The sequence below is a fragment of the Symphalangus syndactylus genome, chromosome 18, assembly GCF_028878055.3.
Source record: "Symphalangus syndactylus isolate Jambi chromosome 18, NHGRI_mSymSyn1-v2.1_pri, whole genome shotgun sequence".
Taxonomy (NCBI): Eukaryota; Metazoa; Chordata; class Mammalia; order Primates; family Hylobatidae; genus Symphalangus; species Symphalangus syndactylus.
In genome coordinates, this window is record NC_072440.2 from 19,518,697 (window position 1) to 19,546,475 (window position 27,779).

The window sequence follows — 27,779 nt, forward strand, 5'->3', positions numbered from 1 at the left end:
TAGGGAGGCTGAGGTGGGAGGACTGCTTGAGCCCAGGAGGTTGTGCAGTGAGTCGTGATTGTCCCACTGCACTCCAGCCTGGGTAACAGAGGGAGAACTTGTCTCAAAACAAAAACAAACAAAACAAAACCTCAGTTCTGCCTTCTCAGAGCGAATGAGCAAGCCCGAACATTTCTAAAGCAGGCTACCTTCATTTGTTTCTTTCCTCCTTGTCCCCAGCTTGCTGAGTTGTGGGAGGAAGCACTGCCCTGAGAGCCAGCGGTGTTCCAGACTCCTCCATCCTCCTCCTCTTCCCAGCTGGGATGGCGAGTTCCTGTGACTGGCCCGTCACTCTCCCCCCAGCCGTCTTGCATAGATTTGGAATCTTTAAGGAAAGAATGAATTAACTCTTTGCAACAGCTATATAAAACAATCATCAGAATAATAATTCCTTGCAGATGCAGCATTTAAGTGTCTTTGTAATTTTATCTACTCCATCTACATGGCAAGGCAAATATTATTACTCATTTTTTAGAGAGCAGGAAACTAGAACCCATAAAGCTTCAATGATACACAGAAAGTTAACAAACCATAGAATCAAGACCTCCTGATTTATGGATCAATGCTTTTTCCCTTGCACCAAGTTGGACAGGAATTTCAAAACTGAAAAGAACTTATCACAACATTCCTGGCAAGAAATTTCACATCTCAATTAAGAGAAATCTGTTCCTCTTAATGAACATGGTTTACCGTAGCCCTAGTTTTATCCTCCGTTCAGTAATTACTTTATATACAACGGACACTATAAATACGAGGTATGATAAAGGACAACTGTCTAGCTTGCTTGGGGTGAAGCAGAGACGAACAGAACACGAAAAGGGGGAAAATTTTTGTAAGATTTCGAATATCAAAATTATGGTGAAAGAAGAAAAATTCACATATAGCCATGGAAATCTAAAATGTATTAGAACGACATACTTGAAATGTATTAGATACTAAAGAGGCAAAGAATATATATGTAGTGGTTTTGAAAAGACAGAAGGAAAAAATGTGGAGGATACGGAGAGGAAGGGAGAAAGGAAAGCAGAGAGAAATCCAAGAGGCTTTAATGTTTGAGGAAGTGGGACATCAGTATCCCATCCTAAACAAAGATCTTTAATTTGAAGACTGGAATAAGCCCTTAATTCTCTCCGAAAATACTGTACAGAATCAAAACATACTTTGCAGTAATAATACTGTACAAAATGATGAAAGAAAAGGAAACACATTCTCTTGCCTGGAAACTTCCATCTGCACCTCTACTTTCCCACATGACAGGACATTTATGAAAGTCTTCTGATTTGTACATAGCTTTATATGAAGAGTTTAAGGGCAGAAAATTGGCTCTTCCAAGCCTTTCCTTGAAGGACAGCTGCCACCCTGTAGGATCAGGCCTATGACAGACAAGTAGGTTCGGGCCAAGTACATAAGGCACTGGGCAATTAATTTCTTCTAACTGTGGCATCTCATCCCCCAGCAAGGCCCAGGTGAATCTGACAGTCTCCCAGTGGGGTTCATTGTAGCCACAGGAAGGGGCTGTCTGTACACAAGGGGGTGGGTTGGGATGCTCCTCTTCCTGCTGCTGGAAGTGCTGCTGATAACCAGGACTGCTGCCTCTGTATACAGGATTATAAATTTATATAATACCATATTTATGATTTATAGTATACAAGCATAGGCTTTATACCATCCACTGACAAGCAACACGAGTTAAAAACCCAATATAAATAACATACTGACCCCTTTAGAAGAATGAAGACATGCAAGTGAACATTTCTTTTAGAGAGACAAGCTAAACTTCTAACAAATGTTTCTTATAGAAAAGATAAGAGAGGTCTAATTTTTAATCACAGGATTCATAACATCAAATTTAAGACAGGCTAGAGAAGATCACAGGGTAACTGTCTCCATCAACTGGTAGACTATGATGGTTTAGCCCTTTCTTCCGCACATTACACATTTAACTTACCCACAGAAAGGATGTGTGCTATAACTACAGATGATCCTGAAGAGTAGAAGACATTTTTAGAATCTTAGGAAAAGTGGTTTTATGATAGAAGAGAGGTGATCCTGAGGTTGGGAAAGACACATGAAAATCCTGAATATACTGCTAAAGGATCTCTTTGTGCCCAGGGTCTGATTAACATCTTCCTACAGCATTTGGATCTATTTCAAGTCTACTAGATTACATTTCCCATGATGATACGACTGATTTCACAATAGAAATAATGATAAAAACAAAATTTTCATAAAGCTAGCTATTTTAATGAGGTCGAGGAGATTCATGATTTTTAAAATGTAGTCAAATTACTATGTATACACATGTGTGAATTTCCAGAATAGAGCTAATATCATATTCCCTTATGTGGCACTTTAAGAGTCCTGAATATAATGTGATAAACTTAACAGGATTTATCTTGTTTGAATTTTGGTCATTCCAGAAATGTTCATTATTTAGTCAAAAGATAATCCCTTAAATCTGCTGCTATATGGTAGAAAAGAGACGTTGCAACATTTTTAAGAAAGTTACAAAAATAAGTGGAAACAGGTACTTGAATTTAGGAACAGTCAATGAGACATTCCATAGCCTCCGTCCATAGAGTTCTGCTCATTACTGTGACCACACATCGCCAGCTGGATCAAATACAGCTTAGATTTTAGATTTTCAATGATTCTGAATAAGTGTGACGTTCTTCATTTAAAAAATTGAAGTGAAATTTATGCCAGGTTCAAAAAATCTGAAATGCTCTTATGTGGAAGAAAAGAGACAAAAGCAAAGGAAGGTGCAGAAGGATGAAGTCACTGGGCAGCACAGATCGTGTTCCACATTAAAAGCCAGGAACTCGTTTTAAATTATACTAACAAATGAGTTGAAATGCAAGCTAGATATGGTGAGCACATAGTCACTGGGCTAAAAGAGCATCACATCAAAATTACAATTCTGTCCAGATACTAAATTTACAACAAAATTAACTTACGATTTTTAATTCACCTTAAACATTTTAAGGAACACCAAGCCAAGCCACAGCTGTTTGCTATTAACTAATTATTTAACACTCAAGGTCCTGAATCTCACTGAATCAACAGTTTAAAACTAAACAGCCCTCACAAAATGTCAGATTCTCAAATCTGACATTTGACAAACATTTAACAAAGAATCCCGGCAGGGCACGGTGGCTCATGCCTGTAGTCCCAGGACTTTGGGAGGCCAAGGCGGGCAGATCACGAGGACAGGAGTTCAAGACCAGCCTGACCAACATGGAGAAACCCCATCTCTAATAAAAATATAAAAATTAGCCAGGCGTGGTGGCAGGCGCCTGTAATCCCAGCTACTCGGGAGGCTGAGGCAGGAGAATCGCTTGAAGCTGGAAAGCAGAGGTTGCAGGGAGCCGAAATTGTACCACTGCACTCCAGCCTGGGTGGATAAGAGTGAACCTCCATCTCAATTAAAAAAAAAAAAAAAAGGATCCCTCAAAAATGAAAAGCTTCACACTTACTAGGCTTCATGGCATTGGGAGCGTTGGCGGGCGTGTTCCCCCAGCCTGTGGTCGATGCTCCTGTATCATCCATCTCGCCCCACCCAGGACTGCTTTCATTTGGCTCACCCCAAGCGGAAGTACCATTATCTGGAGCAGGTGGTGTGCTTTTGCTCCAGACTATAAAGAAAGGAAATGTCTCTAAGAATCATTTGTTAAATGAGATGCCATAATATCCAGTGGGGTGAAGGTGGAAGGAACAGGCATGCCTATATTCTGTTGGTAGAAATGTAAATAGATTCAACTTTCATGTGAGGGGCATTTGGCAATGCTACTTTTTAAAAAATCCGATGCACATTAAAACTTTTGACCCAGTAACTCCACTGCCAGGATTTTTTTTTTTTTTTTCGAGACAGAGTCTTGCTCTGTCACCGAGGCTGGAGTGCAATGGCGTGGTCTTGGCTCACGGCAACCTCCACCTCCCAGGTTCAAGCGATTCTCCTGCCTCAGCCTCCCGAGTAGTCGAGATTACAGGCATGTGCCACCATACCCAGCTAACTTTTGTATTTTTTTTGTTTTAAGTAAAGACAAGGTTTCACCATGTTGGCCAGGCTGGCCTCAAACTCCTGACCTTGTGATCTGCCTGGCTCGGCCTCCCAAAGTGCTGGGATTACAGGCATGAGCCACCATGCCCAGCCTGCCAGAAAATTATACCATAAATATACTTGTAAAAATAGGTGAAATTACATGGATAACAATACTCACTACATCACTGATAGAAAAAATTTGGAAACAACCTAAATATCCACCACAAGGGGACTGGTTAGACCAATTGTGGGTCACCCATAAAAGAAATACTGCGTAAAGGCTGGGCACAATGGCTCACGCCTGTTATCCCAGCACTTTAGAAGGCCGAGGCGGGTGGATCTCCTGAGGTCAGGAGTTCAAGACCAGCCTGACCAACATGGCAAAACGCCATCTCTACCAAAAAATACAAAAATTAGCTGGGCATGGTGGCGCATGCCTGTAATCCCAGCTATTCGGGAGGCTGAGAAGGAGGCTCACTTGAACCCGGGAGGTAGAGGTTGCAGTGAGCCGAGATTGCACCACTGCACTCCAGCCTGGGAGACAGAGTGAGACTTCCTCTCAAAAAAAAAAAAAAGAAATACTGTATATGAAGCAATTAAGCAGCAGACTATATGCTAAAATTGGAAGCTATAAGTATAATGAGAAAAGCAAGGTGAAGAACAGTACACGAAGTACAATCCCTTCTCTGTAAAATTTTTGAATGGGACACAAACTTCTAAGAGATCACCTTTGGGAAGAGACCCTAGGGGTTAAGATTATTATTATTATTATTATTATTATTATTATTATTATTATTATTTTTGAGATGGAGTCTTGTTCTGTCACCCAGGCTGGAGTGCAGTGGTGTGATCTTGGCTCACTGCAAGCTCCACCTCCTGGGTTCACCCCATTCTCCTGCCTCAGCCTCCCGAGTAGCTGGGACTACAAGCGCCCACCACCAGGCCCGGCTAATTTTTTCGATTTTTTAGTAGAGGCGGGGTTTCACTGTGTTAGCCAGGATGGTCTCGATCTCCTGACCTCGTGATCTGCCCGCCTTGGCCTCCCAAAGTGCCGGGATTACAGGCGTGAGCCACCGCGCCTGGCCAAAGATTCTTTTATTGACTATCTTTTGCTTTTCCACACAGTTTAAGCGTTTTTGCTATGCGGATGTAGTTTTTTAAAATTTTAGCAGGTTTTATTCTGGATGGGGAGCCAGTGAGAAATCTTCACTTCCTTCCTCATTCTTTTCAATACTTGAATAAAGAATGAGTTAAAAGTAATCATTTTTCTAAGTGGCCACAAATGGATTAGCTGAACACTAGAGATGTACTCTGAGAAAATTGATTCTTGGCTGGGCACAGTGGGGCTCATGCCTGTAATCCCAGCACTTGGGGAGGCTGAGGTGGGTGGATCACCTGAGGTCAGGAGTTTGAGACCACCCTGGCCAACATGGTGAAATCCTGTCTCTACTAAAAATACAAAGATTAGCTGGGCATGGCAGTGGGCACCTGTAATCCCAACTACTCGGGAGGCTGAGGCAAGAGAATCACTTGAACTTGGGAGGCGGAGGTTATAGGGAGCCAAGATCGTGCCACTGCACTCCAGCCTGGGCAACAGAGCGAGAGTCTGTCTCAAAAAAAGAAAACTGGTTCTTAATATTATGATTAATTTTAACTAAAAAAAGACTGAAAGGTGTATCCCCCTTAATTTATTGAACTATATGCTCTATAGGGACACTCGAGTTGACCATGACTAACTAAGAATGGCATTACCATTGCTACTTTTACCAGGTATGTTTCCTATTCAAATAGTGACGGAAGAAAGTTTAATTCTGGGCAACTGATTATCCTAACAATCTCTCTCTCTTTTTTTTTTTCTTTTGGCAACAGGGTCTCGCTCTGTCTCCCAAGCTGGAGTGCAGTGGTGACATCATAGCTCCCTACAGCCTCCCATCTCCAGAGCTTAGGCGATCCTCTCACCTCAGCCTCTAGAGTAGGCGGGACTATAGGCACATGCACCACACCCATCTGATTTTTAAAAAATATTTTTGTAGAGACTGTAGTCTCTCTAGGTTGCCCAGGCTGGTCTCAAACTCCTGGGCTCAAGGGATCCTCCTGCCCCAGTCTCCCATAGTGCTGGGATTACAGGTGTGAGCCATCTCACTAGGACTGAGATAACAATCTCTTATACAAAGTACTCCCATTCCAGAGGTAATCATTAAAAATCATCTGGAAAGAGACTGAAACCTTCCAGATCCAGCTTTGCTTCAGCATCATCATGGCCTTTGGAAAAACACAGAATTATTTCCTTTGCTGGGGAAATAGAAGCAGAGATGTGTCCACGGGTAGAACCAGAATGGAAATCAGGTCTATTTCTGCTACTACTTTAATTCTTTATTTTAAAATCTAGAACATAGTTTGTTTGGCAAGATATGTCTTTTGGATTCTGCAGACCAATACAATTACAGAAAAATAATTTTGGGGACTAACACCGGGTTGTCATCTTTTCCTTTTGCCAAGAAAGAACATTAAAATGTACTACCAGCATCTGCTATCACTAGCATTTTATAAAAAGAGGTTCTGTTAGCAACGGAGTAGGAACTGTAGGAAAGCGTCTCAGAACAGAACTAAATTGAACAAATTCACCTAATAAAAATGCCTTGGTCTAGGATTTCTTTTCTTCATCAAAAGCTGCAAGAGAAAGCCACTGCTTACCTGATGCCGATTTACCGGTCATTGGGGTGGGCAGGTTTGGTTCTCGAGGTGCTGGGCCCCCTTGGGAATTCTTATCCCACAGATTCACATTCTTGTAGTTATAACTGTTAGGGTCTCCCCATGCTGAAGTGCCATCATCAATGTCCATTTTCCGACTAATTGACTGTGGGGATGGCTCTTCCCAACCACTGGGTTCCTCATCCTTAGGTGTTGCAGGCTGTGGCCCGCTGCTCCAGCTGGAATTGGAAGGTCGAACGTTGCCTGGAGGTGGTGCGGGTGGGCCTCCCCACGAACCAGAAGCCTCTGGTTGCGGTGGCGGTGGCTGCTGTGGGGGCTGCTGCTGTTGGTGTTGTTTATTCCAGGAATTGGGCTGTCGGCCCGTCTCATTCCATGCTGGGGATCTTTTGCAATCCTCCCACCCACCTTTTGAAGCTAGGCTTGCATTGCTACCATTACCCCAAGTCCCGATTTCATTCTGCCCTCCTTCACCCCACCCAGACACAGGTTTACTTGCAGAACTTTCCCAATTGCTGTTTTTTGTCTGATCGACTTCCTCTCCCCACCCATTCTTTCCAGAAGACCATCCTTGATTGGGCTGGCGTCCACCTCCCCACCCCTGATCCTTGCTGGGATTCTCATTCCAAGAGGAAGGTGTCTTTTCATCAGGTCGTCCTCCTCCCCAGTTGGAAGAGTTGTTGTTCTTGTAGTCATTCCAGCCTCCTGTGTTCTTGGGGTCTTTCCACTCTGCAGAGGCTGAGAGCTCCCCCCATCCAGACTTCATTTGATTGCTTTGGCTGGGTGCATCTCCCCAGCCCCCTGAGTTCTTGGTCTGTGTGGCAGTGCTCTCCCACCCCTCAGTTCCTTTGTCAGATTTCCCCTCAGGCCTTGGCACCTCTTCAATGTCCCACACTGTGTCCTGCTTAATTTGAGTTTGGCCCCAGCCAGTGTTTGAGAGCACCCTGGGGTCCAAATCAGTTCGGCTCAAAAGAGTCTGCAAGACAGCCTGACAATCAGGATGTGTGGGCCTGTACGACCGACGGCCAGAGTTATGACTGTCACTACTTCCTGCTTTGTGGTTGCTTCCAGTGCTTTGACCTCCAACTTCACTTCCTGTGGAGCTGGAAGATCTTCCCCAACAGGGAGCCTGGGCATTGCCTTGGTTTTCAGGGAGGGGGTGGCCCTTTTGATTGTCCCATGCTCCAGTGCTAGAATTTGGTTGGTTTGGACCACTCCATTCTCCAATTTTCAACTCATCAGACCCAGTCGGCTGTTTCCATTCTCCCTGAGAGACCCCAGATGTCATTTTGTTCCCTTCACCCCATTTGTTGTCATTAGAGTCCTGGGGGCCAAAGTTCCAGGACCCACCCGTAGACCTGTTATTGTTGTCCCAAGAGTCATTTTTTGACCCAGTTGATTTCTGAACAGAAGCTCCTTTCCAGGAGTCCTCTCTCTCTTTTCCATTGTTCCCATTGTTTCCAGAATTGCTTTGTCCAGAGACTGTGTCAGTTCCAGAAGGCCCCCTAGCTGCACCCCAAGATCCAACGCTCCCAGTCTTTCGATCTCCAGTGCTTTGTGAAGGGGCATCAGTGCTCCTGGAGGTGTTCCCCAAGCCCATTCCAAAGGGCATTCCCTTATTCTCCATGGGGTTTGGTGAACTTAAGTTCAAGGAGTTAGTGTTTCCATTTTTTGGTCCATCAGTGTTATGGATTTGAGCCTGTTCTCTGCCAGAGACAACAAAATTAACACCCGCATTTTCCATCTTTGACTGCTGTTCCCTGGATGTCTGACCTACTGTGCTAACCTGTGCACTGGAATTACTATTATCGGTTTCCAATGCCCCTTTCCTAGAAGTTCCTTCTTGGACCAGTGCTGGCCAGGCAGATGGGTTGCTATTTGGGTTAAAGTTGCTGAAGCCAGAGCCAGGTCCAATTCTATCCTGACCACTTACATTCCTCCAATTTCCTAGTCCATTGTTGTTCTCTGTAGTAGAGTTGGAAGATTGAACAGATTTAGCCTTAGGGTCAGATTTCCAGACCCCAAGATTACATTCGTTCCCAGAACTTGCAGACTGGCACTGGCTCCCTTTTCCTTTGTTACTAGTGGTGCTTCCTGGCAGAGTGCTCTTCTCAGAGCCAGGGTTCGAGGCACTGTTGTTATCGGTGGTGTTTTCGGAAGAAGATTCAGTGTCTTTGCTGGCAATACAAGGCCACTCTTCCATGTCAGACCCGTCTACAATCACCTTGTCCCAGATGTGAATTGGGTTGGGGGAGGTGCCGTTGTTGGAGGAGGCTCCCGAGCCCCAAGTGGAATTTGCATAATTTGAAGCAGCAGCACCTCCAAGGGTTGAGTCTGGGGAACAGATCATCTTATTAATCACAGCTTCAAATGCATTCATTACCCAAATGCATTCATTACCCATTAATCCCTCAAAGGGGCTCTCCTTTGAGCTCTGCCCTTAGGAGAGCTGATCACATGCCAGTTTCGCTCAACCCAGTTGCTTGTATCACAACTGTCTTAGTCATCTTTTTTCATTTGCCTTGTGTTATACCGGTTAAGTCTAACTTCCTATCTCTCAAAGCTACGTCCTTTGCCATTCCTATTGACAGAGAAGGGCCTTCTTGTATCTTGGGACAAGGCAATAGCAATGGCACTCTAAACTTGCTCTGTATCTCCAACCTACTCTAAACACCCCTGGCTGGAGCAATCTTTCTAAAGCACACTTTTGATTATATCACTGCTGTATGGAGAACCTTCAACAGTTCCTTAGTGCACAAGAGTAAAGCTGAACTCCTTGGCCTCGAACGTCATCAAGATGTTCCATGACCTGGGACCAACCAACTTTTCTAGTCTTATCTTCTACTACTTCCTATGTAGATGTCAATATTCGATACTACTTGACATTCCACAACTTGTGCCTTCTCACTCTGGCACCATTTCACATTAGCACCTACTGTGTTTTCCTGCTGAATTCACACAGTGAAATTTACTCATCCTTCTGGGCCCAATTCAAGTGTCATTTCATCTACGAAGCTGTTTTCAAGCTCATCACCTGAAAATAATCTTTCCCTGTCTAGAGCCATTTTGCTCAGCACTGTGGCACCATGTTCACAACTTTCCTTCCCCAGGTTAGCATCTTTTAGGCAGAGACCCTAACTTGCTAACGTTAGAATTCCACACAGCAGCCAGCACAATGCTGCTGAGTAAGCATCTGCTGAATGATGAATGCCCACTGAGCCACTGAGCTAGGTGCCCGGGGCGGTGGGGGTGTCACACGAGTATGAATTAGGCAGAGTTCACAACCCCAAGGAACTTAATCTGATAAATGAGTCTGGCTCACCATATATTTTGGTGGAATTACCATGTTTGGTGGGAAAAACATGTTTTTAATGAGATCATTTCTTCTAAATTTATTTTGGCTTCTTTAACCAGGCAGCTTTTAGTCAATCTGAAGTTTCAAAAAGTATTATACAAAGGCATAGAAAAATAAAAAGCATAGAATCCGAAACTCTTGAGATTTAGGGGCCTCCTTCGTTTTAATAATGTGGATTCTGACTCACACTGGACCCAAGTCTCTACCTAGGCCTGGCTACACTCGGCTGCAGAAACTCCGCCCGACAGGGCCTGCCCCCTCACATGCTTCCTTTTGCAGCTGGTTAGGAGAGGCCAGGAAGGAAAGGCCACGGGTAGGGCTTATCTCTGCAGGAAGTCTGTGTCACCACGAGGTTTCTTTCCATCCTTACTCTGCACACAACAAGGTGGTGACCAAATTTTCTAGGCAATTATTTGTTCAAACTCAGAACTCAAATAAAGCATCCTACTGGTGACAATCATCAATCAATTCATTGTCTTTGCCAATGCCTAATGGTATTCAAGCTCTGAATTTTAATATCACCCCAAAAGACATTTTAAGTTGAAATCTGTTAATAAACTTTAAAAGATACTTAGAATTTCTTAGCTGTTAGTTGACTTAGTATTCATCTATTAAAAACTCTCAAAACTTTTTCTTTTTTTTTTTTTTTTTTTGAGATGGAGTCTTGCTCTGTCGCCCAGGCTGGAGTGCAACGGCGCGATCTCAGCTCACTGCAAGCTCTGCCTCCTGGGTTGATGTCATTCTCCTGCCTCAGCCTCCTGAGTAGCTGGGGACTACAGGAGCCCGCCACCACGCCTGGCTAATTTTTTTATATTTTTAGTAGAGACAGGGTTTCACCGTGTTAGCCAGGATGGTCTCGATCTCCTGACCTGGTGATCCACCCACCTTGGCCTCCCAAAGTGCTGGGATTACAGGCGTGAGCCACCGTGCCCGGCCAAAAACTCTCAAAACTTCTAGTAGAACCCTTCAGCTAAATATCTCTTATTTCTACATACAGTTTTTAACAAAGCTCAAAATCCAGGGCCCACAAAAGAAATACTGACTTTAAAAATCTAATTTAAAAACTATAGTACTATTTTAGAATCCTCCAAAGATTCTATATTGCAATGTAGCAAATCATTTTCTCTATCCTCCTAGCATTCTGGAAACATAACAGAGGCATCTAAAGATTCGCCTTCGCACAAAGCCCCATGTCCAATTATGCCCTGAACACGTATGACGGTGGAACTATGGAGGTTCAAATTTGTAACACTCTAGTCTGAGAAGGAAAAAAGGCCCCTAAAATAATGAGCAACAGCAGTTAAGTTAGTCCTTATGCCAACAGCACACACTTATGGAACACTAAACCTCAGTTCCAAGAATCACCAATACACGTCGCATACTAGGATCCTCTCTCATCTTTTGACTAATCCCGGTGGTTTATATAATGAATGGCTTTCCTGGACTTTACATCAAGCAATGCAAACAAAGTGCTCTCTCTCTGCCAAGCTGCCATGCATTTGATTCACAGGGTGCCTTACCTGGCGCAGTCCCACTCTCACTCTGCAGCAGCGCTCCTGTCACTTGTGCGTTGTTTGGGTTTGCTCCAGGTGCTGTGCAGGGAGGAGGCCCTGCCCCGCCCCCAAGGAGCATGCAGGACGGTGGAGGGGGCTGCCCACGTTTTAGTAACACTTTGTGGTCCTGCTGGCAACGGAATCGCGGCGGCACCTCCCGAGGCATGTAGCGGGCGGCGCTTGGCGGTTGTCCGTTCGGCACTGCCACCCTTTTGGCATTGTTGCCACCATTGACTGGTGGCGATGGAGAGCTGCCAATTGGGCTGGCGGCCGTTGGTTGGCTTAAACTTGGTTTCGTCACTTCGGGCACTAAAAGAGAGGGGTTAGCAAACAGTCTTTGAAATACATCAAATACATTTTTTCTAAAAATTTTAAAAATAATTTTATTATTTTAGAGATGGGATCTCGCCATGTTGCCCAGGCTGGTCTTGAACTCGGGCTCAAGGGACTCTCCCAGCTTGTATTTCCAAAGTGCTAGAATTACAAGAGTGAGCCACTGCGCCTGGCCAAGATTATTTTTATTTATTTATTTTATTTATTTATTTATTTTTGAGATGGAGTCTCACACTGTTGCCCAGTGTGAGTGTCGCCCAGGCTGGAGTGCAGTGGTGCAATCTCTGCTCACTGCAACCTCTGCCTCCCGGGTTCAAGCGATTCTCCTGCCTCAGCCTCCCAAGTAGCTCTGATTACAGGCGCCCGCCACCAAAACCAGCTAATTTTTCGTATTTTTAGTAGAGACAGGTTTTCACTAGGTTGGCCAGGCTGGTCTTGAACTCCTGACCTCATGATCCGCCTGCCTTGGCCCCCCAAAGTGTTGGGATTACAGGCATGGGCCACTGCGCCCAGCCTATTTTTCTTTTTTTTGAGATGAGGTCTTGCTGTATAACTCGGGCTGGAGTGCAGTGATCTTGGCTTGCTGCAACTTCTACCTCCAGGGCTCAAGTGATCCTCCCACCTCAGCGTCCCGAGTAGCTGGGACTACAAGGCATACACCACCATGCCCAACTAAATTTTTTTTTCCTCCTCTAGAGACAGGGTTTCGCCATGCTGCCTACCTAGACCAGTCTCGAACTCATGAACTCAAGCTATTTACCCACCTCGGCCTCCCAAAGTGCTGGGATTACAGATGTGAGCCACCACACCCAGACCCTGGCTAAGATTATTTGTAAGAAAGCTTACATGGTACCAATTTTAACAAAGTAATTTCTCCTTTTACTCTACTCTCAAGGGACATGGTTTTTCCAAATTCTCCACAATCTCTTCAGTTTGCTGAAGGTAGGATGAAGGTGGTGGCTGATAGTGACAAGAATTTAAACCCAGCAAGGTCATGGAATACATTCCATTAATTAAGGCAGAGAGGGAAACGATCATCATTCACTCCCCTAAATCAACAGTGGAATTAATTCCCTGAAGTGCTGCCTAGAAGAGTTAAATGTCCATGGCAAAGTCCTTGGGAAAGGGTTCAAGCCTCAGTCCAAGGGTCCCTTCCCTTCATCCACATTCTTAAAAGATCTACCCCTGAGTAACCTTTCTTGAAGCCCCTGGCCTAGGTGGGCTAAACATTCTTCCTAAGTGCTCCTGGAACACTTCATCCATCTCTCTCCACCACGAAGATTCTCCATTCAAAAGTCCATCTATCTCTACCATGGAAATTCTCCATCTACAAGTCTCATCTCTATCACGGAAATTCTCCATTTACAAGTCCTTCTCCCTCACTAGGCCATGACTTCCTGAGGGCAAGGACCCATCTTTCATCTTTTCTTTCTTCCTCAGGGCATGGCACAGAGTAGACTCTTACAAGAAACTCCAGGCCTGGAAAATCACAAACTCAGCTTGGTTCTGGTTTCTACAGCTACCTGGACTCAAAGACTTGCACCGCTCTCTGTGTAAATACTAGAAATGTTACAAATCTTTTTACTTTTGTTAAAAAAAAAAAAAGTTTTTTCCCAATTCTTTAAAATAGAAATTTCAAAATGTAAATACTTTTTCTATTTACTTTAAATAATTTGATTTTTTTAACCTTAATTTTAAAAATGGCCCGCATAGAGCATGGGAATGTCGGGGCAACTGTGAAGCCGCACTCTGCTGGACCCTCTGGCTCTCCCCGTCGATACATAGAAGGCTCTCTTAGATCTGTACCTCCCTCGCTGCATGCTGCCAAAAGATCATGGCCCTCTCCATAAAAATCTATCTGGCAAATAGAGGCTGGAAGTCGTACACAAATAATCATCAAGGCTGATAGTTCGGATGATTCTGAGGGCCAAATCCCTGCCTCCCAGGGTAACGTCAGGGCCAGCTCTGGGGGTAGTACTGCTTTGACTGCTAAAATGATGTGGGGCCAGCATGTTGCTTGTTGAACTGGCTCCCTTATGAGAGAGATATATCATCAGAAATCAGGCGGCCCAATCTATGCCACTACTGGACATTAACATACTGTGGGTGACAGGAGAAAAGATCAGGTGCCTGCAGCAACTTCCAGGTGACCCCATGTCTAACCTCAGCTAATCACAAGGCAGCACCAGGCCTCCCAGTAAGGGGACGGGGAGTGGAGGTCAGAGGATCCAAAATCTGATGAGCAGAATAAATGTGTGACTTAAGAAAATAAAATTAGTCGGCCAGGCGCGATGGCTCACGCCTGTAATCCCAGCACTTTGGGAGGCTGAGGTGGGTAGATTACAGGGTCAGGACATCGAGACCATCCTGGCCGACACTGTGAAACCTCGTCTCTACTAAAAATACAAAAATTAGCTGGGCATGGTGGCATGCGCCTGTAGTCCCACCTACTCAGGAGGCTGAGGAGGAGAACTCCTTGAACCTGGGAGGCGGGGGTTGCAGTGAGCCGAGATCGTGCCACTGCACTCCAACCTGGGCCACAGAGCAAGACGCTGTCTCAAAAAAAAAAAAAAAAAAAAGAAAAAAGAAAAGAAAATTAGTCATTATCTAATATTCATGACCTACAACAACAGATGGATACATAACTGGTAAATGAATGAATGAAGATTATTTAATATTAATTTTCTATCTGTTACTGGAGGATTCTATAGCATAGGGCATTCGCAATCCCCTTTTATCTTATTATGAGAATAAACAAGAAGTTGGCAGAGACTGGAGAAATTCATCCCAACTGGTTTTTAGGACGGAAAGAGCTATGTTTCTGTAAGGCTGCCCTTCTATAAAAGGTCTAGAATCTTCATTATAAGTTAACCAGGTCTACTACATACTTTTAACTCAATCCAGAAAAACAACAAGACATGGCAGAATGACCTGCAGGACTGAGGGCTGAACACCAGTTTGACTCACTTTAAAACATTCACAGCACTGTTTCAACCGAAGAAATTTGGTAGGTATCACGTATCATGTAAGATTCCTTGCAAAAGTTCCTCGGGGCACTTTCCCACCACATCAGAGACAGAATGGATTGTAAATGATAAAGTCATTGTAAAATGGGAACACACCTCAATCACTTTCCTCCCAATACAGTGTGCTCTGGCCCAGGAGATTAGTCATTCAAACTCCAGGACATCATGTACAAATAGGTCAAAGTATAAAAAGAAAAAAAACAAAACCTCCAGGAAACAGTCAGAAAACGCCCAAGACACCACCTTAGTCATAGCAAACTGTGTTTCAGCACCTGAATGAATTCTTACTCTATTTTTTAAATCACACCTTTCCGTGAATCCAAGAATGTTAAGCTTTTAAAGGCCAACCAGAATTGCCAGCACTAATTGGAGAGCAACGCAGCTCTTCAGGCAGGAGGTCTGACCCAAATTGGCTCCCAAAGTCCAAACTTAAGACATCAGAATCAGTGTGCGTCACCCATCATCATGGTCCAGAATGTTAGATGATAAAGGGCAAGAGAAGCTATCATTAAGTCTGAATATGTTACTTTTCAGGCTGTCTCTTTTCTGAATCTTAAGGATTTGTAAGTTGTGCAAGTTTTTCTAAAGATGAGCTGTTCAAAGTAAGTGCATAGTTTCTTATTTTCCAAGGAAAGGTTTGTGGCTTAAACATGATCTTAGTACTACAGGGAAATAAAAACATTGTGGGGAAAAAAAAAAGGCTATGTATCCTATTTTCTAATTTCCATTCATTTACTTCTTTTTTTGTTTGTTTGTTTTTTGAGACTGAGTCTTGCTCTGTTGCCCAGGCTAGAGTGGAGTAGCAGGATCTCAGCTTGCTGCAACCTCCACCTTCCAGGTTCAAGTGATTCTCCTGCCTCAGCCTCCCGAGTAGCTGGCGTGCACCATCACGCCCGGCTAATTTTTGTATGTTTAACAGAGACGGGGTTTCATCATCTTGGCCAGGTTGGTCTCGAACTCCTGACCTCAGGTGATCTGCCCACCTCAGCCTTCCAAAGTGCTGGGATTACAGACGTGAGGCGCCGCACCTGGCTGTCCACTCATTTACTTTTTTTTTTTGAGGCGGAGTTTTGCTCTTGTTGCCCAGGCTGGAGTACAGGGTTGTGATCTCGGCTCTCTGCAACCTCCGCCTCCCCGGATCAAGCGATTCTCCTGCCTCAGTCTCTCAAGTAGCTGGGATTACAGGTGTGCACCACCATACCCGGCTAATTTTGTATTTTTAGTAGAGACGGGGTTTCACCATGTTGGCCAGGCTGGCCTCAAACTACTGACCTCAGGTGATCCACCTGCCTCAGCCTCCCAAAGTGCTGGGATAAAAGGCATGAGCTACCGTGCCCGTCCTCCATTCATTTACTTTTAAGAACCATTTATGTGCTCTAATAATTAAATCTCCTCCCCTTCCTCATCCCATTTATCTTATTCCATTCTTGTATCTCACAGTTTAAACTTCTAATTGCCCCTATTTCTGAAAACTCCAATTAGATGCTACTTTTTCAGATAAAAGGGCTCTTTAAGAAACTTCTGAACCAGGCAGGGTTCTGAACACAGCAGCTGCACAGAACTAGTACAAACTATTATTTCCTTTAACTATCTCAATGGTATCAAACATAAAAAAGAATGACCTAGAAATGTTTTTAAAGTAGTAGTTAAAATACAAACAAGCCCTAGAAAAGATATTCTAGGCTGAACATTTTAAATCTGATGACACGCAGTGAGCGGTCAACGTGTACTGAACAATTTTCAGTAACCTCTCAGCACTGCCTCTATTTCTTTACCTTCCACTCCCTCCTCAACCCAACACATACTGGCTTTTGCCTTAAACATCTCCCTGGAAGCTTCTTTCCTCCTAAGTCACTAGTGATCTTTGTTGCCAGTTTAACCAGCCCGCTTTGGACCTTTTCTTCTTTGGTTTTTCTGCAGCTTCTGACACCACTTGTCATTCCCTCCCTCCCGTTTCTGTGAGACATGCTCCAGCTAGCGCTTCAGCTCTTCCTTTCCTCTTCCTGTGTGGGCTTCTCCTACTCTTGATCAGGGGGGATCAGCAAACTTTCTGTAAAGGGCCAGATAGTAAATATTTTAGGGTTTACTGGCCATATGGTCTTCATCACAACAATACAACTCTGCACTTGTGGGGCCAAAGTGCCATAGACAATGTGTAAACAAATGAGTGTGGCTGTGATCCCATAAAACTTTATTTACGGACAGTGAAATATGAATTTCCTGTCATTTTCACATGTCTTTAAATATTGTCCCCATTTTTTCTCCAATAAATTAAAAAACGTAGAACATATTCTTAGCTCATGGGCAGTACAAAAATAGGCAACGAGGCCAACTTTGTCCACAGCCATAATGGCAACCCTGGCTTTTGACTGGAGAATGGCAAATGAATTTGGCCATAAGTAGTGGCTTAAAAACAAAACAAAACAAAACAAAATCAATGTGACGATAGGGCCTGCACCCTTTCCACATTTCAGTTCCTTGAGTACAAACTCTTCCATGCTCCGGCTTTAACTACCATTTATCATCTTTCCCTTCCTCTCAAACTTGTTTCCTAGCCCCAATCTCATTTCTTCACCCTTGAAGAATGGACTTATCACCCAACCAGCTGGTCAACTCAGAAACCTGCCTGGTATCTTAGACTTCTCAATGCTCCCCCACCCACATATCATTATCCAATCAACATTAAGTTAAACTAGCCTCTTTCAATTCCTGGCTAACACAGTGAAACCCCCTCTCTACTAAAAATACAAAAACTTAGCCAGGTGTGGTGGCATGTGCCTGTAGTCCCAACTACTCAGGAAGCTGAGGCAGGAGAATCGCTTGAACCTGGGAGGCGGAGGTTGCAGTGAGCCAAGATCATGCCATTGCACTCCAGCTGGGGCAACAGAGTGAGACTCTGCCTCAAAAAACAAACAAAAACAAACCAAAAAAATTTGCATTAATAGACATACAGTATCCAGGAAGAGATTTACACTTCCTGCACCACACTATGAAAAGGAACAGAGAGCAACCTCCACGGACCATGTAGAGTTCGGGCCAGATTGGGCAAGGAATTTGTCAACTCAGGAAGGTTTAAACACCTGGGCTCCTAATCAGGTTCAAGTCGTCATTACCTCCTATTTGGACTATTTTCATGCCAATTTATCGGAGCCACATGTCTTGTGATACCTCACATTCATTCACTCTCTTAGAGGCAGCCAGTTCCATTTCTGAACAAGTGGCTCCCCATCACTGTGTTAGAACACACAAGTGTTTCTACAGGGTGTGAGGGGTGCTGTAAGTAGTTTATAAACTATTTAATGGGGGGGACCCCTCCAATATTAATAAATGAGAGTAGACTCAAGGTTACCCTGTACTCACTGTACTATGCCTTCTGAAATAGGCTCAAAACAAATGTCCTGCGATGGCCCATAACCCCAGCTACGCTGATGGAGAAGGTGCTGCTCTCAGCTGTGTCCTAGTGGTAAAGGACAACACCTAAAAAATTTAACTTCTACTGAGCTAGAAGCTTTTCCCTGTTGGCTTTGACTCACCATTGGTGCTATTTGAAGAGTAAGTTTCACTGAACAAAATATCTGACAGATAATTACCAAGGAACTGTTAAGTGTCAGGCACTAGAGCCCTTCAAATTTTTGAAGACAGTTACCTGAGGTTCCCCAAGCAGGAAGCCTTTCCCTGGGAGCTCAACGAGCCCAGGTGTTTAAACCTTCCTGAGTTGACAAATTCCTTGCCCAATCTGGCCCGAACTCCACATGGTCCATGGAGGTTGCTCTCTGTTCCTTTTCATAGTGTGGTGCAGGAAGTGTAAATCCCTTCCTGGATACTGTATGTCTATTAATGCACATTTCTTTTGTTTTGTTTTAGTTTTTTTTTTGAGACAGAGTCTCGCTCTGTTGCCCCAGCTGGAGTGCAATGGCATGATCTTGGCTCACTGCAACCTCCGCCTCCCAGGTTCAAGCGATTCTCCTGCCTCAGCTTCCTGAGTAGTTGGGACTACAGGCACATGCCACCACACCTGGCTAATTTTTTGTATTTTTAGTAGAGATGGGGTTTCACTGTGTTAGCCAGGAAGGTCTCAATCTCCTGACCTTGTGATCTGCCTGCCTCGGCCTCCCAAAGTGTTGGCATTACAGGCGTGAGCCACCGTGCTCATACTCTTAATGCAGTTTAAGGTCATCTTATGCTGATAAACTCTCATTAAAGCCAGCCATCACTCTAACATCTTTTTTTTTGTTTTTAATTGAGACAAGGTCTTGCTCCGTTGCCCGGGCTGGAGTACAGTGGCATAATTATGGCTCACTGCAGCCTTGAACTTCTGGGCTCAAGCAATCCTCCTGTCTCAGCCTCCCGAGTAGCCGGGATTACAGGCCTGTGCCACGGTGCCTGGCCCCTAACATCTTTTTAACAAGGCTCAATTTCTATGTCCAACCTCCTCCATTACATAGTCTATGCAATTGGGCTTTTTAATCCTAAACTTAATCCTAAACTTCATCCCTGTTAAATCCGAACGATTACATCAATCCGTCAAACTCTTCCAGTTCTACTCTAAAATCCAACGAAGGAGGATATTAGCTTCTACCTTAAGTGATATTATTTGATACCTGGTAGCAAGCCAGCTCTAGCCTATGTCTTCACACAACCTCCACTTGAAATCTCTATCCTATTCCTCGCAGAATTCTCACCATTGTTTTTTAATGGTGGAGAATACAGGAAGAATATGTAATGAATACACTACTACTCTGAAATACAGAAAAATCTCACTTCAGTCCTCTACACAACCAGAGACTTGGCACCAACAGTCTTTTCTTTGTGCTTCTAGCAACTGTTGGGGAAAGATGGGTAGATTCAGAGTGAAGGGGAGATTGCCTGAGGAAGACACCATCTTTGGGAAAAGGAACATGTCCCCCAGATATGTCAGCTGAGATAAGAGAAGAAGAAGGACATTTAGAATACCAAGGTGGGCTTACTGGGAATAAAGATGAAGATGTGGCTGTAAACCTAGACCCAACAATAGAAAGGTCAGGCCCTCACTCTGTTTACAGTCTTAACATACCCCAGGGACAACTGGTATTTTTACTTGCTATCTAACAATTAAATCCCTTAGGAGACTGAAATGGCCTCTCATCTCCCTTTAGGATTATTTTATGTTATCTTTTGATTGGAGGGGTGGGAGGTAGGGAGAGTAGGGAGACTGTGAAACTGTATTTCATTACACAGTAGGTATGAGAATACCCCCAGTTGGAAAAAAAAAAAAATTTGGTGGTGAGTAGAAAGGAAAGTTTGATTTTTAAGACTGGTAGAGGAAAGAAGAATGTGTTTGAGAATAGGTCTGGTACCCCTCCCAAATTTTTTTCTATAAGAAAAGATGCCTAGGCTGGGCGCGGCAGCTCACGCCTGTAATCCCAGCACTTTGGGAGGCCGAGGCAGGTGGATCACGAGGTCAGGAGATCAAGACCATCCTGGCTAACACGGTGAAACCCCGTCTCTACTAAAAATACAAAAAAAAAAAAAAAATTAGCCGGGCGTGGTGGCGGGCGCCTGTAGTCCCAGCCACTCAGGAGGCTGAAGCAGGAGAATGGCGTGAACCCGGGAGGCGGAGCTTGCAGTGAGCTGAGATCACCTGGGTGACAGAGCGAGACTCTGCCTCCAAAAAAAAAAAAAAGAAAAGATGCCTAACAGATTTTCTGTTTCCCAACACCACTTACCATACAGAGCAGCTCAGTTCTATAGCACAACTAACACTTGGCTTTGCAAGCATCAGTCTTGTGGCCAGGCCTAGGAACCCAACCACCACATTCCAGCAATCAGAGTCTAGACTGTCCAGGAAAAAAAGCCAATTTTCTCATCTGTTGTCCCCATAAATCATCAAAAAGCCCTACAAATATGAATACTTAAGTGCCCAAATCCTTTTCTAGAAAGTATGTTGGTTTAGAAAGTATGGGCACTGTACCAGTATAGATAACACTATTTCTATGATAAAGTATCATTTATATTTCAAGCAAGTAATTTACAAAGATCCTTCCAAAATAAAGCCTACTTGTGGGCTGAAACTGAGGAAATGTACAAGGGCAGATACTATTCTCTGTAACCAATTAATTATAACTAATAATTATGGTTTCTTTTACACATCACTACAAACTCCCGGACTACATTCTCCTTTGAAATATCTTTTGGTTAGAAATTATAGTAACGCCTAGTCATATGAGAATTTATTTTCCTAACTAAGTTTCCTAAGAAATTAGCACTGTCTTATTACTCTTTCATCATTGTGTGACAGGCTTTGGTCTGGTAGTCCAACAAAACAAAACAAAACAATGAAGAAACCAATCATTACAGGGCCTCCCATCAAGCCTTGACCTCTCCATCACCCCTGTCCTCCTCCAAGTCATCATAGTCCCATCTAATTCCCTTCATCTAAGGCAGTGATTCTCAACTAGGGACATGTACTGGGGTCACCTGCAGAGCTTTTCAAAATACATCTGCTAGGGCCATGGCCTGGGACTGTGTATTTTGATGATTTTATGCAAATGATTCTTATGCATACTTAATTGAGAAACACATATTTAAGTGGGCAAGGAGAGGAGCTATCTCAAAGAATTCTCTCATTCTGAAGGGGAAATGAACAAAAGTGTGACAATCACCAGACAAAACTACATGATCAAAATTAACAGGCGAGCAAGAAGCCAAAACAACATGGACTATTAGATTGAGAATGACCCAAGGGGCACCTGCTTCTGTTTACAACATGCCACTATTTTTTAGCAGAGTTAAGCTACTCAAAATGTATTATCTTTTAAAAAAGCATATTCCAAGTTTTAGCTTAGAAGGTAGAGTAAACATCCTAGGTGCAATATTCCATTATCAGACTCAATGCATGCCATGGGTCAAAGTGGTGGACAAACCGTTGTAATTCTCATCTGTAAATTAAAAGCTGTTGTTTGTTTTTTGCTATTATTCTTAAAAAAAAGTTTCGAAAAGGTTCAGTTCAAAATCATGACCCATAAACTTTTTTTTTTTTTTTTTTTTTTGAAATAGAGGCTCGCTTTGTTGCCCAGGCTGGAGTGTAGTGGGCATGATCTCAGCTCACTGCAACCTTTGCCTCCCAGGTTCAAGCGATTCTCATGCCTCAGCCTCCCAAGGAGCTGGGACTACAAGCATGAGCCACCATGTCCGGCTAATTTTTTACTTTTAGTAGAGATGGAGTCTCAGTCATGTTGGCCAGGTTGGTCTCAAACTCCTGACCTCAGGTGATCCAGCCTCCCAAAGTGCTGGGATTACAGGTGTAAGCCACTGTGCCCAGCCATGACCCATATACTTTTTAAAACAAGGTATTTACTCTTTTGACTCCTAAAAAATTTAAGGCCAACTAGAAACACCAATACAAGTATTTTCAATTTGTCATTACTGCTCCTCAGTGACTGCGAACAACCCACCTTAATTACTCTATGCCCACTCTCTTTTCAGTGGATTGGAGGCTGAGTCAGCAACAGTGTAAAAGCTAAACACAAAAGGTTCTACATAATTTAAAAAGAAAAAAAAAATCTTACCTTTGGTTTTTTGTTCCGTGACCTGCAAAATAAACAGATAAAAGTAAATGAGATTTGCTTTTTAATTCACTACTGTATTTTCAGACTACTTTAGTCTGATAACTCAAGTAATCCAAGCTGTCAGGCACACAGGCATAGCTGAAATACAGAAAAAGGAGCTGGGAGTCAGTTCAGACATTCTTCCAGAGACTATGGCCATATGTCCAGCTATAATTTACATGACCACCATTAGGAAGAATAGTAAAACTTAAAAAAAAAAAAGCATTCCACTCATTATACGATGAGGTCCCTGTACTGAGAATGCTACTTGCATTTTGAATGCTATGACTAGAGAAAAATCACATGAATGTGGCCCAGAAACTAAATTAGCCATAGACACAAAAAGATTCCCCTATGAGTATAGACACAAACACTTGATCTCAAATCTAAAAGCAAAACCTCACGGACTCATCATCAGAGGCATCAGACATCATGATCGGAAAGCAGGATTCAAAACCAAACCTTGTCACTTTCTGGCTATGAGACCCCCAGTTTTCTATTATCTATTGAATGGAGATAATAATAGTATAAATCCTGCAAAGGACTGCTGTAAGGATTAAATCAGATATGCTATGCAGTGCTCAATAAATGTTTGCTGTTATTATCAACATTTATATAAAATAGCATGAAGTACAGCAGTAAGATTGAAATATGTAAATTCTGGACAAATCAAGGGTGCTTTGTTAAAAAAAGAAAGTATTTCTTTATATAGTAACTAATACGTCTATGGAAATGATTAACCTAGAAGGTTGGACAGGCTGAATATAGTAATGGACTTCAGAGAGTTTGGAAATGATGATTAGGAGCCTTATAGAAAACTGCTTTTGATATTTTTAAGAGGGGAAAATAAAGGAGGGCATCTAATTTACAACAATAAAACCACAAAGGTGATGCACAAGCAAAACATCCAAAAGGAACTATGCCATCATTCCAATAGAGGTTACATTAAATTTTTGAGATCATGGGTGATTCTGACCCATTTTCCCAACTGTTAATCTTTTAAAGCATTTTATTTGGTTATCTGACTTTTGTAATAAAAATATTCATATAGCAAAGAAGAAGTTTGATGATTTGTGGCTGGTAATCATACTGGATTACGGCCATGGGGGTTCACGAAAACACAATCATCCCTGGAAGGAAGGTCCTGTAGCTGACCAGCCCACCTTGCGATGGATCCCAGCACACCATCAGACTCTAAATAAGAGTTAAAGGATCCGCCTGTAGAACTTCCTGGTGTGTTTTCTACATTCCCGTGTTAAATGACAAGCTAATTCTATTACAGTGAATTTGTGGAATCCAGCGTCTTAAAAATGAATGTTTCCCAGTACTGTTACAGAGCTCAATTCTACTGAAAATACTCTTGTATAATTTTTCTATATCTTCACTTATCCAAGAATGAACGACATGCAGCCACATACCAATTCCCGAAGGCAATTTAGGTTTTATATCATTGTAACTATTTCTTAGAATGCCATTTTGAAAATCAGTTATACAGGAAGTCAGTGCCTTCCCATTGTAAGCAACAAACCCAAATAATGTCAAATATGTTTTATCACGTGGGTTCTGTTAAAAGCTGTCCCCCAGACGGCGAAAAGCTGGATGATCAAAGCATGTGTTCTGCTGATGCTAAACAATGCTCCTTTAGCAGCATCAGCCTAAATGAATGTGAATGGAACCCTTCTTTGACACCTCTCTCATGAATGGGTATCTAACAGTTTACTCAGTGATGGCTCCAGGAAGAGCCAACTGCTACAACCAATGAACACTAGAAAAGGCTCATGCTTAATTTCTGTGTGGAGGTAATTTAGTTTTAGCTTTAAGTAAGTGTCAATTCTTCAAGAAAATTATGTTTCCACCTTCATTCTTGACCATTCACTTATTAAACAATTTCTGAGTGATTATCCTGCACCAGGCACTGCCCTAGTTACTGGCCATACAAATATGAATAAAACCAAGAAAGTTACAGTCAGTCTAACAGTGAAGATGGACACAAAGAAGTGGTCATAAAGCGCTGGGGAAAGCAGCAGGAAAGATGTGGAAGCCCTTAGAAGAGGCACCACAAATGTTTGCGGACCGAATGAATGAACCACTGACCACATGATAGACCTCTGGCACGTTCTCCACGATTCTTTGCATCATAGCACATTTTATGGCTCCTAGCTGAGGCGTTGTCTCTACAATAAGGTTGGAAACCACGAAGATAATCACATGGTAAGCTTTGTGCTCTCCTTAAAACTGCCAAATCAGAATTTAATTCTGAAATTATGCAATGGTTCGGTATAATAAAACAAGATCAAAGGCCACGCATTGGCCTGCGTCAGCCTAGATTCTGTGTCAAGCTGATCTGGAACATTTTTGAGCAAAAACGATAGAATTTTTACTGTTCATAAAATTAATCACTTAAAAATTTACGGTGATTTTCCCCTTTGCCATCACTTCTTCACCACTTCTTAATGGAGATGAAAGCACACGGGAGAGACTGTCCAGCTACATAAACTACATTCTCCACATAAATAATCTCATTCACTCTCAAGTACATTCACACCATCTTTATTTTAAATCACTTTTCTTTGTGGCATCCAATGAAAGTTTACAGAGGCATATTTTATTAATCATTTTAGATATTGATATTTGTAGTTTAAGAAAACACTGTTATGTATGTTAAAAATGAAGAAGGAATATATGCTCTCTAAATCACTCTGTTTGGCATCCTCTTGTTAACAGCCTTTGCTCAAGTTCCTTGGTACCCAGCCTATTAATAACTCATTTCTATAGACCGCAAAATTCGATTTTTATACCAACTTAGTAGATGAAATGTGTGAGTGCCCTAAGGAAAGAAAACTTTCACGAGGTTTAATCTCACATCCCTCCAGTTGGAGGTGGAGGGTGCAATGTGTGCGAGGCACAGGGACAAGAGCCCAGAAACCACAGGAGCAATGCTACAAACACCCACAGCTGGTGGACCTGCACACTGCAACCTCAGTGACAGGGCATGTGGCCATGGACCCAAAGGAAAGTACAAAAACATCTCTGCGTTGTTATCTAACTTCTCTGATTTTTTTTTTTCTAGACACAATATCTCACTCTGTCACCCAGGCTGGGGTGCAGTGGTACAATCTCCACTCAATGCAACCTCCGCCTCCTGGGCTCAAGTGATCCTGCTACCTCAGCTTCCAAAGTAGCTGGGACCACAGGTGTGCACCACCACACTCGGCTAAATTTTTGGATTTTTTTTGGTAGAGATGGGGTTTTCATGTTGGCAAGGCTGGTCTCGAACTCCTGGACTCAAGTGATCCCGCCTGCCTTGGCCTCTCAAAGTGTTGGGATTACAGGCGTGAGCCACCACACCAGGCAATCTGGCTTCTTTATTCAGACTTTTCACTCCAGAATTTTAGGCAATTCTAACAAACTCAGGTGAGAAGCAACACATTAGAAGCAGGTACCCTGACCGCACGAAGATGTGATGGAGAATTTACTACTATTAATAGAGACAAACACAATTAAAAGCAGACAAAATCTTAAAGAGCACAGTGGTCTATTATAGCACCAAATAATAATGAATGTTCCTTTTAATTAAGTCATAAGAAAAGATAAAATTACATTTCATATATTTAACACGGCAGGGACATATGCAATCCAATTCAGAAACTATTTTCAGAATTTTTCTTATGCTGATACACATTATTATTTCAATAATTCAAAAAACTGAGTTATGAGAAACACTATATCCAATAATGCTGGAAAAACGTGCAGTGTTACACTGGCTTGTGTGTGACTGCCTTGACTCTGTTCTAAATCGAGTTTCCTCTGAACCTTGTCACAGTTTCTTTCTCCCTAAACTTAGCTTCAATAACTAGCACCAGGGCAGGGACCCTCAAACCTGTCCCACAGTAGGCCCTGCTTCCCAAATGCTTTACATAGCAGTAACAATACCTGACAGAAAATCACCTTACCTCCAAAAAAGGCACCAAAGCAACCCCTGCTGAGTCAGAGCCCAAGTTAAGAGATGCAAAAAAGAATGGTAAGGTGGGGAAACAGGTAAGATCAGACAACGGACAGGGCAGACGGGCATGCTCTGAGGCAAACAGGGAGGGAAGGTGCATTCTAACCACTCTGCCTTGGACAACTGTGCCTGACAAACTGCTCACCTGAGACCTGACAGGCGACAGCCGTCGGCCCTTTGCCTTTTTTCTTTTAGCATCTCTTGTTTTCTCTAAGCAATTCCTCAAAGCCACACAATGCCATATCCTCCAAAACACTACATGGGCTCACTAGATCCTTTCTGAGAGGGGTTTCTACTTCTAATTCTCCAAAGGTAGACTCATCTAGACAACCGCACCATGGGTGGAACAAAGGAACACTGGAGCAAACCTCCAGCCAGTTTTTAAAAGTTATTCAATAAGCTCGCTTCAGAAAATATACAATGGCCGGGCGCGGTGGCTCATGCTTGTAATCCCAGCACTCTGGGAGGCGGAGGCGGGCGGATCACGAGGTCAGGAGATCGAGACCACAGTGAAACCCCATCTCTACTAAAAAATACAAAAAATTAGCCAGGCGTGGTGGCGGGCGCCTGTAATCCCAGCTACTCGGAGAGGCTGAGGCAGGAGAATGGCGTGAACCTGGGAGGCGGAGCTTGCAGTGAGCCGAGATTGCGCCACTGCACTCCAGCCTGGGCAACAGAGCGAGACTCTGTCTCAAAAAAAAAAAAGAAAATATGGATTAATATACAAATAAGGAAATACAACAAGAGTTGAGAGCTTGAAAACTCTCTTGCCTTTCTAATCCTGTTTACTGCTGTTTTCAAAAAATCAGCCATAGCATTATAGCATCTACTTTATGGTAACAAATGCAGACCTTGAACTTTCCAAATATAAAAACTTTTAAGTAAACAAATGTCTCAAGTACCATTATTGAGATATCAGGTATTCAGGCCAGATGCAGTGGCTCATATCTGTAATCTCAGCACTTTGGGGGGCCAAGGTGGGCAGATCACGAGGACAGGAATTTGAGACCAGCCTGGCCAACATGGGGAAACCCCATCTCTACTAAAAATACAAAAATTAGCCGGGCGTGGTGGCGTGCACCTGTAATCCCAGCTACTCATGAGGCTGAGAGAGGAGCATCGCTTAAACCTGG

General features: G+C 43.2%; 1 protein-coding gene across 14 annotated transcripts in view; it reads right to left on the minus strand.

The window, feature by feature from the left end:
* Window positions 1-27,779, minus strand: part of TNRC6B (trinucleotide repeat containing adaptor 6B) — a 294,090-nt gene that overhangs the window by 62,172 nt on the left and 204,139 nt on the right. For 10 of the 14 annotated variants that reach the window (XM_063622887.1, XM_055252753.2, XM_055252754.2 and 7 more), the window contains 5 exons: window positions 22,605-22,626; window positions 11,666-12,007; window positions 6,776-9,124; window positions 3,516-3,674; window positions 189-364 (listed from right to left, as the gene is read on the minus strand). In XM_063622887.1, coding sequence (XP_063478957.1) covers window positions 189-364; window positions 3,516-3,674; window positions 6,776-9,124; window positions 11,666-12,007; window positions 22,605-22,626 — 3,048 coding nt within the window. The remainder of the gene's footprint in view (window positions 1-188; window positions 365-3,515; window positions 3,675-6,775; window positions 9,125-11,665; window positions 12,008-22,604; window positions 22,627-27,779) is intronic. The other 4 variants (XM_055252755.2, XM_055252752.2, XM_063622885.1 and 1 more) reach the window with 1 other exon arrangement.